Here is a 16,070-nt window from a genome sequence, read left to right on the forward strand (position 1 = left end):
TTATGGTTTAATTTTATTTGAATGACCAAATTTGAAAGTTGAGACTTTATTAAATGTTACCTGCTTGGTCCTGTCTGTCAGCGCGTTGTCAGTGTCCTCTATGTATTTTTCACGACATTCATAGCTATAAGCGCATTATTAATAGCTATAAGCGAAAACTTTAGGTGTCGACAACGTATTATAGCCTACTTACTCCAACATCGAGTGCAAAGTGGGGAGTTGAAAAAAAACTTACGGTGCTCTGTCATCTGCAGCTGCAACCGGGTGGCGCCTCTTAAGGTGCTGGTGCATTGCCGTGGTGCTAGAATGGAAGGCCATCTCCATTTTGCAAAGACGACATATCACGGAATTGTTTCCTTTTAAATTAAAGAATTCCCATACTTTAGAGGAACGAGTGCATGCCGTTGCACTTCTGATAGTCTGAGGAGCCACCACTGATCTGTTATATATATAGATCAGTGGGAGCCACTCGTGTTGCTACTAGTCGCCAGCGCCGCCATCTTCGTTTTGGTTCCGACGAATCAACGCGCATATTTTGCGTCGACGTATTTTTTGCGTCCAGCCCTACATGTGACCTAGCAGTCAGATTTGGCTCCTGTGAGAAAAAGTTCCCTGCCTGCAGATGTTTGTTTTGATATCAATGGCCTATATTTTGTATGCAGAAAAAATTATCTCAGAAGTATGTGTGTGTAGATTAACTGCATTTTAACCTCATGCGACCCCACGTCCTCATAGGTGGACATTATATTTTTCTATGCTATACATAATTGAATTTAAACTGATCTCAGTTCAGGACACTCAGGACATGTCAGTAAAGGGTTTAACTTTTGACACATCGAGTCATGTGACAAAACAACATGGAGCAGATCTCAGCTGAGTTTGTGGAAGAAACACCAACAAAACTGCATCTTGTAAGAAACCTCATCAAGTTTTTACATTGAAACCTGTTTGAGTCAAAAGATTATTCTCTAGTTTCATCTGAAATGCCGTTTAAACATTTGAGCGATTTATCTCGATACGGCACACTGTTAAACAAAATAACCAATATAGTGGACTATAGTGCTATTTTTCCCTAAGAAATCCTATATTTACATTGCATTATCACATTAAAATCTATAGTCCCTTTCACACATACAGCCTTTTCCAGAAAATGTACTACAATTTTCAGGTTAGAGGTCATGTGTGAGCACGACACTTTAAAATATCTGGTAAATGTTGCTTTGGAAATTTCCCTTAATGGCACGTTGTATCATTACCTACAAATTTCCATATTGATGGTGTGTGAATGGAGTCATAAGATTACTGGTTTCAGTTCATACAAGGTTAGGACACGCTGACGTAAGAAAGTTCTGAAGGAGATAAATTTAGTCTGTGCTGTAAAAACCAGTGTGGCAGCGGGGGCGTGGTCAAGCGCCCATCGGAGAGAGGGTGACAAGGGAACCCTATAATCCCATGGCAGGTCATCGAGGGGAAAGACACTGCTCCGACAAATAGCCCGTTTCTATTGGCCGGGCATTGGCGGCGACGTCCACAGGTGGTGTGCGGAGTGCCGCAAATGTCAGCTGGTAAATCCGCCGGCCACCCCCTTCCACTGATCGAGGTCCCCTTCGAGAGAATTGGGATGGACAACATCTCAGCACGTAGTGTTTATGACGTTTATGTCACGTACACTTTGCGAGCTTTACGAACTGTTGGGCATTAAGTCGATTCGCACTAGCGTGTACCATCCGCAGACCGATGGCCTAGTGGAACGATTTAATAAAACACTCAAAAATATGATTCGTATTTTAAATACATTCGCATTTAATAAAACTAGGAATAATTGCTCAAATCCTGCAAATAAAACACTCCCCTAAGCAAGGAGGTCATTCAACTGCTCCATCAAGACAAGATGGGCTTCCTCAAGATAATGTGCATGACATAGTGGATGGAAACGCAGAACAATTCGTATTTTCTTTAGTCAAATTTTTTTGATGGAAACCCAGCTATTGTTATATGTCAATTCTCCTTGAAAACTAGGCACTCAAAAGAGTTCATACAGTTAGGGAGTAAGACAACCCAAAAATTGTACGAGTGTCTAATTCAAATTGGGTTCCCACTGGATTCTCCTATGGGTTTTTGAACTTGTAAAGTAAGGTTTGTGGTAAATATTACTTGACGATGGATGGATGTTTTTGGGTGGATGTTTTGTACTACAACATAAATTACACACTTTCATACATCAAACTAGAATTTTGAATACAGCGTGTGTTTTAACAAAAAAGTATGTATGTGACGAGAAGGAGGGCGTGGCCGGGCCATGAGGGTGCATGTCCGGCACCAAGTCACCTAATTAGCGGGAGAGAGAGAGATAAAGGGGCGCCAGAGATACCAGGGGTAACAAAACATTTTAACTATCCTCATAGCTTTTTTCAAATGGTTCCAAAGAAAGAAACTATCAGTACAGATTAATCAGTAAAACCGATATATCGGTCTACCTCTAGACCCACCACACACTAGGGATTGGTGATGGCTTGGAGTTTTGTTTTCAGAGTGTGTCCTAGGACAAAATGGACAAGTCTTTCTGCATAGCACTCTTTATCAGACTGGTTAGGCGATTGTTATATCAACACGCTCTTTTAACCAACAAGAACTTAACCGGGTTGTAATGTATACCACATGTTAAGGAAGAGCATTAAAATAATTCACGTCATACAGCTCTGGACGGAACACAGAAAGAGAGCCATGTTTTTTGTTATAATACACCGCAATGACCTCAGAACAAAGCCAATGGATGATCTGTGCTCCCACATGACAGTAGGGCTGCATGGTTTGCCAGTACGTACAAAATATCGTAATACCCAAAAAAAAATTCAGTACCATATTACAGTATGATGTCATTAGCTGATATGAGAAGTGACAAATTTGAGTTAAAATTAAAAAACCTCTGGATATGACCAAGTGTGATCATTAAATAGCAGAAGGATGTTTAACAATTTAATTAAATAATATACAAACACATGCGCTGTACACTACAGAATGATTAAGAGCTGCTGCTTTGCTCTGTCAAATGATTCCCACACACACAAGCACACACACACACTAACACAAACTCAACACACTGCTGGTGCTTAATTTTCATGCGGTGTGTTTAAAGCAATGCCATTGAAAAAGAGAGTTGTGACAATATCACAGACCTCTGTTGTAATCAGAGAATGATGCACGTTGTGGGACAACCGGTAGTTCCAGCACTGAATCCCATTCATTTCAGAGTTTCTCAAGCACCATTTAAGAAATTGCCATTTTAACGTATTAGCAGACCTCTTATGAATCAATAGTGGTATTTTGTAGCCAGCTCTAGTTAATGTTTAACATTAGATAATAGCTAGTTGGATTCTAATTGCAGTTAGCAAATGTGAGCAACACATCACTAGCTACCATAACCAGATGTCAGTTGGCCTACATTTACCTCCAATTAATTGCAGTTATTGGCATTCGTTAACATACAAGTTTATCTACTGTGATTAGATTTGTTATTAAAGTTAGTAACACTTAGTACAAGACTGTACCATATTAGTATACCTAATTTCAATTAATTGTAGCTAGCTCAACTAGATAATATGGCTAACTTGTATCTAGCAAGGTTGTTCCTTGGTTAATTCAGTCATTACACAAATCGTTTGTAAGTACATCAGTGACGGGTGATCAGCAGCATAAATGTGGATGTTCATAGTAAAAAGAAAGTATAACTGCAGATAGCTAACTACTTTACATATTTTTCTGTTGGAGAGCTGAAATGTGAAACAATGGGAGACTAACTTTGATGACCTAGAAAGCCCGTTATGTAAAAATGATCCAAAAAGCAATAAGTTATGTAATTGTCAGAAACAGCTCTCTGTATCCTCCAAAATAAACAGTTGAATCAACGCCTATAAACAACAAAAACTGAACATTATAACCTTCATGAAGATAGGATTTATTGCAAGAATGTTAGGCTGTATTAGTTTCAGCTCGGTGTACCTAATAAACTGGAAGCTGTATATATGCTTATAGGCTTCATAAAATACCAAAATTGTATACTGTAAGAGTAGTGGAGGAGTCGCATGGAGCCATGCGAGGTTCGGACGTGTGAACGGCGAGCTCTGCGCACTTAGCTAGTTTTAACACTTTTTGTGTCATAAACCGGTGAGATTCGATACACCCTGTTCCATAACTGTTCTATGAAGACAATGTCAAAATCCTCAGGCTCTGGAGACATTGCAAGACACTTATGTGCTCAAGCTGAAGCCCTTGAGCAAAAGGCCTCGGACCATGGACTCAATTTGGACGGTGCAGTGAAAAAAATTCAGCATCAACTGTCGAACATGTAGGATTACTGAAATATGTCGATCGATCACTGCCATGGAGACAAATTCACTGAGATGGTTACAAGTGTGTCAGATGTTGAGAAATGGAATGATAAAATGCGACCAAGGCAGACTTGGAAGACGTTTGGGAAATTTAGAAGACCTTGAGAATCGCATTCGCCGTAACAACATCTGAATTGTTGGAATTTCTGAGCGAGCAGAAGGTCAGAATATGGTGGAATTTCTGGATGGGCTCTTTCAGAGTCTGCTCGACATAACAGGCCATAAGCTGGAAATCGAGCGACCTCACAGGGTTCCGGCTCAGTGATCCGCCGAGGGAGACAGGCCCCGGTCAATTCTGGCCAACTTTCTGAGGTCATCCGATAAAGATATTGTGTTACGTGAAGCGAGGAGTAAAGGAAGGCTTTCTTGGAAGAACCACAACATTTTTCTTGTTCCCAGACTTTGTGAATTCGACAAGAGAGAAACGTGATCGATTCAAGGAATGCAAGAAACTCTTACATCAACGGAAGGTTGCTTTGACCCGGCCAAATTGAGAACAGATGCTAAGGATGGCTGCAAAGTATTTACTTGTCCACAACTAGCAATTTCCTTCATAAAGTGAATGGAATGAGTAAGTTATTGTGTGATTCTCACATTGCAGCCGAGTGGGTCTGACTAACTGAACATTCACTCGACCATCAGAGGAAACTGGGCACCTTTTTTGTTTCTTTTTGTGTTGGTTCCACATAGAGGCTGGAGTTTGTTTTGTGTAGTAAAATTCCATCAAGAAATTCTTGCATCGACGGAGGGTTGCTTTCGCACTGATGTTCCCGGCCAAATTGAGAACAGATGCTATGGATGGCTGCAAAGTATTTACTTGTCCACAACTAGCAATATCCTTTATAAAGTGAATGGAACGAGTAAGTAATTGTGAGGTTCTCACGTTGCAGCCGTGTGGGCCAGACTAAATGAACATTTAGTGGACCGTCTGAGGTAACTGGGCCCCTTTTTGTTTCTTTTTGTGCTGTTCCGCCTAGCGGCCAGGTTTTTGTTTTGTGTAGTAACACTCCTTCAGGACAGTGTTGTGGATAAATCTGCACATTCTTACTGCTTGGAGGAGCTTGGTGAGGTAATTAAGGCCTTGCCTACAGGCAAAGCTCCGGGGCCGGATGGCTTTGCCGTTGAGTTTTTTTGATCTTATGGAGAATTGGCTCCAATTTTGCTATAAGTTTATACGGAATCATTAAAGAATTGAAAGCATCCACCAACCATGATGCAATCCCAGATCAGAGGTATATTGGGGGTCGCAGCTCTTCTGATAACATTTGCCGTTTCATCAATATCATGTGGTCAGTGGCGAATGATCAGACTCCAGTCACTGCAATCACACTTAACGCCAAAAGGTGTTTGATATGGCAGAATGTGATAAGATTTTGGAAATGTATGGGTTTAGAAGTATGTTTATTGGATGGATTAAGTTGCTTTATACCACACACATTAGTGGCGGTACAAACAAATTGAGTAATTTCAGATTATTTTACTCTGGATAGGGGAACCAGGCGGGATTGCCCTCTTTCCCCATTATTGTTCTGTCTTGACCTAGCTACATTAGCAGCCGAGATAAGGAGGAGGATTTTCCAGGGGTGATGGCGGGAGATGTGGTGCATTAGCTTCTGCTTTTCGCAGATTATATTTTATTATTCTTGTCCGACCCTTCTAGATCTATGTCTTGAATTTTTAATTCCTTTTCCAAGTTCTCAGGAAACAGATTCCAAATCCCAAACTTTGGCTCTGACAGCATGCTGCCCAGAAACGGCTTTTCAGCCAGGTGCCTTCCAGTGGCACCCTGTTGGTTAAGAATTTGGGCATTTTATTCCCAGCAAATTTGAACGATATAGTTAGGGGTAAGTTTGACCCCTTAATAAAACTGTTTGAGCAATTAGGGCAGGTGGGCTTCATTACATTTATCTATGATTGGGAAGATTAATGTAATTAAAATTTATTTTACTCCAAAATGTAACTACTTGCTACAATCGCTCCCTGTAGATGTCCCCGTCTCTTAAGTCAAGCAATTTTTTAGCATAGAGGTGTCCTTCATTTGGAATGGTAAGCGTCACAGATTACTTTTCAATAAATTACATATGCTGATTGACAAATGTAGGCTAGGCCTATCGAAGATTTTGTTTTATGCATTCTGTCTCAGACATTTGGCTCATTGTTGCTTCCACCTGAGAGAGCCCCTCCCTGGTTTTGTATTGAAAAGGAAGTTCTTGCCCAATTTCACCATTGCAAAGAATTTCTATAAAACTAATCAGAGACATTAAGTTACACCTTTTTAATCTCGCATTTGCACTCTGTATGGACAAGTCTATCAAGAGATTATGGGAGAAAGATTTCAACTTTGTATTGAGGAGGGAGTGTTGACTAGGATTCTAAAGAACGTCAAGTCTGCATCTAGAGATGCAAGGTTGCGCTTTATAGATTCAAGACTTTATCAGGATCCACAGTAGATTGTATAGCCTTGTTCTTAAAGACACACCCACCTGCTGGCAATGCCAATCAGAGGATGGAGACACAGCCCATGTTTTTTAGTGGTGTGTTGATATCCAGGAATTCTGGTGGAAGGTCCAGAGTTTTGCGTGTGACGTGTTGGGCACTCGGGTTTCATTTTGTCCTAGACTCTTCCAGTGTGATAATCGCCAGATTATTAGCTAGTGTGCCCCAATTCGGAAGTGGTGCACGGAGATGTGGAGGGGTGATGGCTTTTGAGGAGGTGTCATTTGGAAGTTGGGGTAACTTGGATTTGTTTGTTGGGAAATGGAGCATCTATTTGGTGTTTTTGGAGGGCTCTCGGGGTGAGGCGGTGAAGAGAATAGTATAGGTTTAAATGTGTATGATTATTATATTTTTTTTTGTTTGTTTGTTTGCTTTGTGTATGAACTCATGTGTGACCACAAGGATGTTTGTTGGGGGTCAGGGTGGAGTTTAAATGCTGATTCTATGTTTATATGTTTTTATTTTCTTTATTTATTGAATCAATGAAAAATGTTAATAATTAAAAGATAAGAAGTGCAAATAGAACAGTCATACATACAATGACATTTATAAACACTCCCCTCCCCACCCTCAACACTGAACATTCAGGAGAAAAAATACAAATAATATATAAAAATATATAAAACAATTATATATAAAAAAAAATTTACAGACGCTGTCATTTTATTGATCAATTTCACGCATTAATTTCAGCTTAATCACTTTCCAGGAATTGCATAAGTGTCCCATATTTTACTGAATTTATTTAATTTCCCTCTGACCACATAGGTTAATTTATCCAAAGTAAGGCAGATCGATCTATAAAAGTTAGATGTTATGAATAATACTTCCGTTTCCAGAGAAGGGGTGCCAATTAACCCCTCCATGTCTTAAATTAATTCTAGGGTGACCCCTGATAATGAATAGTTTCTGTGTTGTTACTTTTGTTATTAGGGCGATTGCTTGTCATAAGGCACATCCGCATGGTGTTGCCTAGCAGTGGTCACGAGCAGAGGGAACTGCTGATATGTTGCCAGGGGTTAACCCCTGATTCCTGATGGTGAGGAACATACCCAATGTTTACAAATGTCTGAACCCTTGTAATTGTAGGAAGGAGAAGTTTAGGTGTTGGGCTAGCCAACAGGAGTAAGATTGGTTTGGGATTTATACAGATTGGTCAACGTATGTGGACAATGACACAATTTTTTTTATTTTGGCTCTGTCCAGCACACTGGATTAGAAATGAAACAATGATTAGGAGTTTAAAATTCAGACATCCAGCTTTAGTATGAGGGTATTATTTGGTCATCAAATTAAAAGAATCTGCAAATAAATATTAAATATGATCATTTTATTTAGGTTTATAGGAAATTGAGCAATAACTTTTGGTCTTCTGAAATTGGTAGTCTGTCAAATGGCTATAATTACTTCATGGTTCACTTGATATATCTGAAAATACACAAATTTAAGATGAGAGTTTGCACTTTGTTATCATTATGAAATTAACATTATAACATTATTATAAATTATAATAATAATAAATGATCACATGAAATATGTGGAGTGGTTATAAAATTAGTTTTAATGACTTCAACCTAAGTGAATTTAAACTTCTGAATTCAACTGTATAAAATAGTAAAACACAAAGTACATATTTTTACTTTTGGTACTTGCTGCGGATAATATTTACATACTTTTACTTAATGTTTTGAATGCAGGACTTTTACTACTAGTGGAGTATTTTCACCGTGTGGTATTAGTATTTTAGTACTTAAATAAAAGATCTGAATACATCTTCCACCACTGTCAGCTTCTGGCAGTGTAATGCCCTCACACAAATATTCAAATAACTGTAGCATTACACATAGTGTTGAGTTTGAATGTTTTTGCCATCATTGAATGGATAAGAATTTGACTCTGTGGTTCTTGGATGTGTGTCTGGAGATGTTTTGAGCTCATGGCCAGGTATCCAGATCTCTTTTTCTTCCTACTGTTGCGGTGAAAGAATGCAATTGCTATTTTAACACTTTTATGCCTTTCCAGGCCTGCTTTATGACATCTTTTACTCCCTGTAGAAGGCTGAAAGAGTTATGAATTGAAACAGAAAATTGCTGCAAATATAGCCAGAGGCAGTGCTTAAACACTAGTGGATTATCACAGTGCCAGCTAGATAGGTTGAGAGAATATAACAACAGTCACGTAGTGACGTAGGCTGAGCCTCAAGGATAATAGCCACATTAGCTCTGCGTTCAGCCTCTGTACGTCTTTCTCCTGCATTCAGTGTGACAAATAACTCTGGTGGTCATCCGGAATTTACAGAACCACAGTTACCTACATAACTAGCGCACAGTTTCATTACCCCTGACCGACAGAGACTCATGCACCTCGTGAAAACATGAGGGGCCAGAGACAGACCGGATGGTAGGACCTTGAATTGGTACGCTTGGTTTTTCGAAACTGAATCGAAGAAACTTTCTGTGCAGAGGTGCAATCGGAACATGAAAGTATGCATCCTTCAAGTCGACGCTTGTAATCCAATCCTTGTAAACTACATCATTCATTTTTAAGCACAAATGAAAGTTGCTGGTTCAGGATGAAATATATCTGCTTCTATGAGAGTGCAGCTGTCAGCTTCTCCTCTCCACACCTGCACAGGTGATAGTGAAGTGGTTCAAATAGCACAGTTGTTTCTTCAGAAATGTATCAAGCATCTCGAATGCACTGTTCCATCTTTTTGCTCTGCGCACTGGTGTGTGTGCCGTCCTGACAAGCGAGTGACCTGCAATGACCGAAAAAAAAAAAGAAGAACTCCCGAAAGGCTGCCTCGTCATTATTTTCTTTTGTGTTTTAATAATGTGGAATAATGGGTGCGACCTTATCTTTCATGTTGTTCGTTGGCTTGTTATCATGAATAAACTCTCCCGTTGCTATTTGCATGGGTTGCTTGTTTTCCAATATAAATATCTAAAACAACTTTAAAAAAAATAAATTAAAAAAAAGTACATTTTCTTTAGCAGCTATACTGCAGAATATATATATTTTTTATCTTTGAATATTGAATATAATATTAAAAATACAAATATTTTTAAATATCTAAAAACCCTTGCAAAAAAATATGCATTCACCTGAGAAGCAGCATACAAGATATTTAGTAGAGGTGCACAGATCGATCAGCTACTGTTCGAAAACAGCTGATATTTGTCTTAAATCTGTGATCAGCGATCGCAAAAACACTGCTACTCTAATGAAAGAGAGCTTGCTCAGCCCTTGAAGCATGACAGAGTGGCCTTTGGAGGGTGAGTTGTTGGCAATTCGAAGCATTTGCAAATTTAAACTTTCAGACATGATGTAATTCACATGAATATGCCATTTGTTTTAAAAAATGTGTAAGAATTACACAACACATGTATGAATATTAAGCTGCCCGATTTCTAGAGTCATTACAGTAGTTATTCTGACTCTGAACAGTGAGCTTGAAGAGGATAAAGAGGCTGGTAATGGGTATAAAAACTAATTAAACAACAAATAAACATGCAAATACAAATCTGAGTACACGTGATGTAATGCGAGTCGTGAGGATCCCAATTGAAATCAGATTAATGTTGGTCACAATACCACTAATAAAAGATATAACTATTTAACCTTCAATCACGGCAACTCATCTTCACGCATTTGCGTAATAATTAGTTATTTGTGTTACAAAAAGATGCCAAAGACAGTAAACAAATCATACATATAAATGATTTCTTACTGGAGCAGTTTTAGAGCTTGTAACGGAGATATGCTTCTTATTTTTGAAAGCATCTCTGCTGTGTGATGCTCTTATGGTTTTTGGTTGCCAGTATGTCACATTGACCTTTTGATATTGGAAACAGAACTATTAATAACTGTTTTCAATACGAATGTTAGCAATTCACAATTAATGTAATTTGAATGTAATTTTGAAAACACATAATAAAAAGGTTTAATTTCTTTAACATTAGTTAATGCATTAGGAATCATTAGGCTCGAACAACATATTTTTACAGCATTTATTAATCATAATGTTAGTTAATAAAAATACAACTGTTCATCGTTAGTTCATAGTGCATTAATGTTTACTAATACAACTTTTGATTTTAAAAATGTATTAGTATATGATGTAACTAACATTAAGTTCATACACTGCAGTAATATTGTTAAATAATGTTAACAAATTGAAGCTTTTTGTAAAGTAATAATAATTTGTGTGGAGCATAAACATATACAGCATTTAACTTGCAAAAGTGTGGCAAAGGGCACTTTAAGAACAAAATCAGTATCAGCCGATCCTTGTATAAAAAAAATTTTTTTAAAAAGAAAACAGATCGTATCAGCCTCAAATTTCCTGATTGGTACACCACTAATATTTAGACTTGGTTTTAGAGAATATATCTTGAATACAAGTATATTTTGTCTTTACTGCACTTGCAGAAGTATAATCAAGTGAAACAATACACTTCTATACAAAATACACTTCAAATACGCAAGTCTAAATATCTTATATGTTGCTTCAAGTAAATGTATCTTGTTTTAAGGATTTGAAGACCATTTTAAATGGAAAACAAGACACACACTTGATAACGATAGGATTTTTTGCAGTGAATTTTATACTGAGTTAAACTTAATAAAAAGATTTTTTTCCTTTAATTCAGTGAACGTCATTTAGAGGTATTTTTAAAAGATGATTCTGTCCTCTTTATTGTTAGTAAGCACGTTTATTACAACCTTTTAAGTCAGGGCAAAAGCTGAATAGTCGGTTAAGAGCTAAAAATTAATCATTGCAATAATCGGCCAAATAGTCTAATAATCATTCTAATAATCCTTAGATTAGTCGATTATCAAATAATCAAAAAATAATCGTTAGTTGCAGCCCTACAACACGACCACATTATCAATTGTTAACTGATAGTGAGTGGTCAAGTATTCCACTACAACTCTATTTCTAATATTATTTAATAATATTATTTTATATTGATTCTCTTAGCCTGCGATCCGATGTTTGCCGATACCTCAAATCTGCTGCAATGTCAATTCGATTCAGGGGCCTGTGATTGATATGAAAAGACATTGTGTGCCTATTTTACACAATCAGTTACATTTTGTATTTCACAATTGCAACCAAAATATAGTTTGAACATTTTATTGAACTCTCTGAAAAGTGCAAATCCAGTATCCACATTGAGACATCCACAACAAAAGTAGGTAAATCAGCTGTTGAAAGCAATAAAACAGAACAAAGATAATATAAAAAATGAAGTCGCATACATGTGATCCTCAATGATAAACAATATTCAAACCTAACAACCGCTGGTAACTAGGTTGGAATATTGATGATCACGTGTGTGTGTGTGTGCGGAGCATTTGTTTGTAAACAGTAACTTCATCTATACGTTGCATGTTTTTTCTTGGCTGCTACTGCCCAGGGGTTCTAGGTTGCTGCATCATCTGGAACTTGCGTCGCACTTCAACAGAAATGTTTACTGACATGGCTGGCATGAGAGTGTCAAAATAAAAGTACATCTAAAAACTATATACATTTTCTTTATGCGCTGCATCAATGATATCATCGCATTGTTGTTATTTGATCGATACATCGATCTAATGTAGATCAATGGATTCTGACACACCTAATACCAACATCTAATCAATGTAGACCTATAGATCTGAATGTGGTTCTGAAATGCTGCGTCTCTTACCTCAGTAACAGGCAGCTCCAGCTGCACAATATCTTCTGGCTTCGACACAGGGGCCTGGAGGGCCGTGTCCAAAAGAAGGATCCCATTCAAGTCCTTCCTGCAGCCAACAGCGTAATCGTCCACAAACAGCACCTTATCCATGGCAGGAAAGTACTGACACCTCACCCGGCCCCCAGGTTTAGCTGTCACACAACACACATAGGACAGATTGTGATCGTTAACGCTCAGTTTACATCCTTGTCCTACATCCTTGTGCATTAAATGGCATTGGCAACATACAAACAGACACATTATTACACACAAATGACAAAGATATGTTTTGGTTGACAAACAAATTCTTATTAAACGTAATCTTTATAGGGGAGCTGATTGGTCAATACATTGTTTAAGCCATACTAAAATCTACAATATAATAACAGCTATGACACAAAACAACTGTTCACCATATCAATATTAGTATAATGTAGTAAATATTTTATAAAGACAATAAGGGACCCAACATAATGCTGTATTTTAGATGCCGGTTGTGTGGAACACCAGCATTAAACTGTGACTATATATTCACAATATAGCACAGCCTCTCGCACCCAATACCTTTTTGTTTTCTCTCCCCTTTTCTCCCCAATTCTCAATGCACCCCAAGTCCTTATGGTGGCATATTGACTCATCTCAATCCAGGTGACACAGGATAAATCTCAGTTGCCTCCATGTCGGAGACGTCAATCCGCACATCTTATCACATGGCTTGTTGAGCGCATTACCACAGAGACGTTGCGTGTGTGGAGACCCACACAATTCTCCACGGCATCCACGCACAACTGACCACGTGTCCCACAGAGAGCGAGAACCACACATTATAGCGGCCATGAGGAGGTTACCCCATGTGACTCTACCTTCCCTAGCAACTGGGCCAATTTGGTTGCTTAGGAGACCTGGCTTGAGTCACTCAGCACATCCTGGATTCAAACATGCAACTCAAGGTGTGGTTGTCAGTGTCAATACATGCTGAGCTACCCTGGCCCCCTCGCACCTAATTTCTTAATTATTAAAAAGCAATCCCATTTAGATTGTACATTTTAAACACTTGTTTCTTACAACCTAAACAACATAACACTGACTGCACACACATGTATGCAAATAAATACTAAACTGCTGGGCTACACCCTCGTTTCAACATAACACAAATGAAACAAAAATCACCATGGCACACCAGCTGACGTGGAGCACGGAAAAGTGAGAAATGTCACTAGCTTCAGCAAATCATTTTAAAATGTTCTGTTCCCTTTTACCCTGGAAGAAAAGCCAAGCACATCGTTTACCATGCATGAATGGCAGAAAGCTGTTTGCAAAACAAGACTCAAATCGGATGAGCAGAAAAAAGCAGACGATGACGTTTGATAACAGATTTTTGATAACCAAATGTAATAAGCTTACTCACATTACAAACTCTACATCTGCATTCAAAAGCAATTTACCTAATTTAGTCTTTTTATAAACCATTTTATTCACTGTTGGATACTAGCATATTGTACATTGATGACATGTTCCTTAACAAGGGAAAAGAAGTTGGAACAGTGCAAACTGCTCCTAAATATACTCTTAAAGGGATGGTTCACACAAAAATGAATATTCTTTCAGAATCTTTTTCACCTTTATGCTATCCCAGATGTGCATGACTTTATTCAGCAGAACACAAACAAAGCTTTTTAGAAGAATATCATCCATATGACTCCAGTGGTTAAATCCATCTCTTCAGAAGCAATATGATAGGTGTGGGTGAGAAACAGACACAAATTGATGATCTTTTTCCTCTAAATGTCCACTTTCACTTTTTCATCTGAAAGATACATGTGGTGCCTGTTTACTTTCACTTTCACATCTGAAAGTGGAGATTTAGAGTAAAAAAGACTTAAGTATTGTTCTGTTTCTCAACCACACCTATCATATTGCTTCTGAAGATATGGATTTAACCACTGTAGTCATATGGATTACTTTAACGTTTCGTTTATGTGATTTTGGGCATTACAAAATTCTGGTCACCATTCACTTGCATTGTATGGACTAACAGAGTTAAGATATTCATATATTTGTGTTCTGCTGAAGAAATAAAGTCATATACATCTGGGATGGCATGAGGGTGAGTAAATTATGAGAGAATTTTCATTTTTGGGTGAAAAATTCCTTTAAGCGGATGTGCCACACACTCAAATTTAGGAGCAAATCTTTCAATCCTAGTCAATAGGATCTAAACAAGCGAGAGTCGACTTTTCTGTGCTAGCATCTTTCTGTCCACGATTCCCTGCAAAATAACTTGTTTGCAAATTCAAATTAAAGTGCTATTTGAGCATAACCTCTCAGTCCAGAAAAGCAATATTTAACAATTGCAAATCAACAAATAAAATTAAAGACCATGATCACTGAACACAGATCAGCCTCGTCATTGTGTATAGGGGATTTTCTCAATAGAATTACCATTAATTTACCATGTAACTAGTTCTGGATTGAACAACTTAAAACTTACTGCATTTTTGATACATTTAAGGTTTAGCTGCATATTTTATTTGCATATCTAAAACACGAGGGGTTAACAACATACAGATACACCGATTACATCTTGCCTTTGCTAGAAACATATATCCAGTTATACTCTGGATGGTCTAGGTAGGGTTGCACCAGCCATGCGTAAGGTCTCACTTAAGTTTGGGTGTAAAATTCTAAGGGCTTAGTTCCTACTAGTTAGCTTGTAAACAAGTCGGTGCTTAATTTGGTTGCACCACCTGTTCTTAACCCAAGCGATTAGGTCATAAGCTCTCTTTAAAGCAATGTGTAATCGCAAGATATGCCGTTTACCTTTACTGATCCAATAAGCAGCCTTTAAATTTGTAAACAAAAGTGTTTTTGTCTCACGTAAATATTAGCGGTAATAAAATTACATTTATATTTAAATAAGATAGGCTACTTAAAAATATGTTAATATAATAAAAAGTAGGTATATAATTAAATAATATTCAGGTAATAAATAAATATGAACAAATAACAACAGAGTGGAAAACTTTAACATTTATTTATTTTAATATCCTTTATATATGGTATGTGTTGAGTATTTTGTAACTGTGCATGTCAGTGACACTGGGCAATCACACAGAAAGTCATTATTTTACAAAATGTTCTCTCTCAAATGTAAATGAGTGTAAATTTCAACATCATCATATACGTCTAAAGGATTGAAGTCTGTCGAGCAAAACATGATCTCATTGATGTAATTTAATCAGTTTGCATTTTTATAATCAACCTCCTGGTTGGAGGCTTCCATAAAATGTTTCACCTAAGTTCAATGGTGCAAAGTTAAAATTTTTAGTAGTGCATAAATTGTAGCTTGGTACTAATTTACAAATTAATTAGGCTAAATTGTAATTTACGCATGGGTGGTGCAACCGGCCCCTGTTGACCTCTCAGATTAGTCTTAGTCTTGGACTAAATCGCCATCTCT

At 37.7% G+C, this 16,070-nt stretch overlaps 1 protein-coding gene across 3 annotated transcripts in view; it reads right to left on the reverse strand.

Annotated features, from left to right (window-relative positions):
* Positions 1–16,070, reverse strand: part of LOC127656848 (baculoviral IAP repeat-containing protein 6-like) — a 191,222-nt gene that overhangs the window by 165,203 nt on the left and 9,949 nt on the right. For all 3 annotated transcript variants that reach the window (XM_052145341.1, XM_052145340.1, XM_052145342.1), the window contains exon 2: positions 12,581–12,762. In XM_052145341.1, the coding sequence (XP_052001301.1) occupies positions 12,581–12,762 (182 nt within the window). The remainder of the gene's footprint in view (positions 1–12,580; positions 12,763–16,070) is intronic.

This window comes from Xyrauchen texanus, chromosome 16, assembly GCF_025860055.1.
Source record: "Xyrauchen texanus isolate HMW12.3.18 chromosome 16, RBS_HiC_50CHRs, whole genome shotgun sequence".
NCBI classification, from domain to species: domain Eukaryota; kingdom Metazoa; phylum Chordata; class Actinopteri; order Cypriniformes; family Catostomidae; genus Xyrauchen; species Xyrauchen texanus.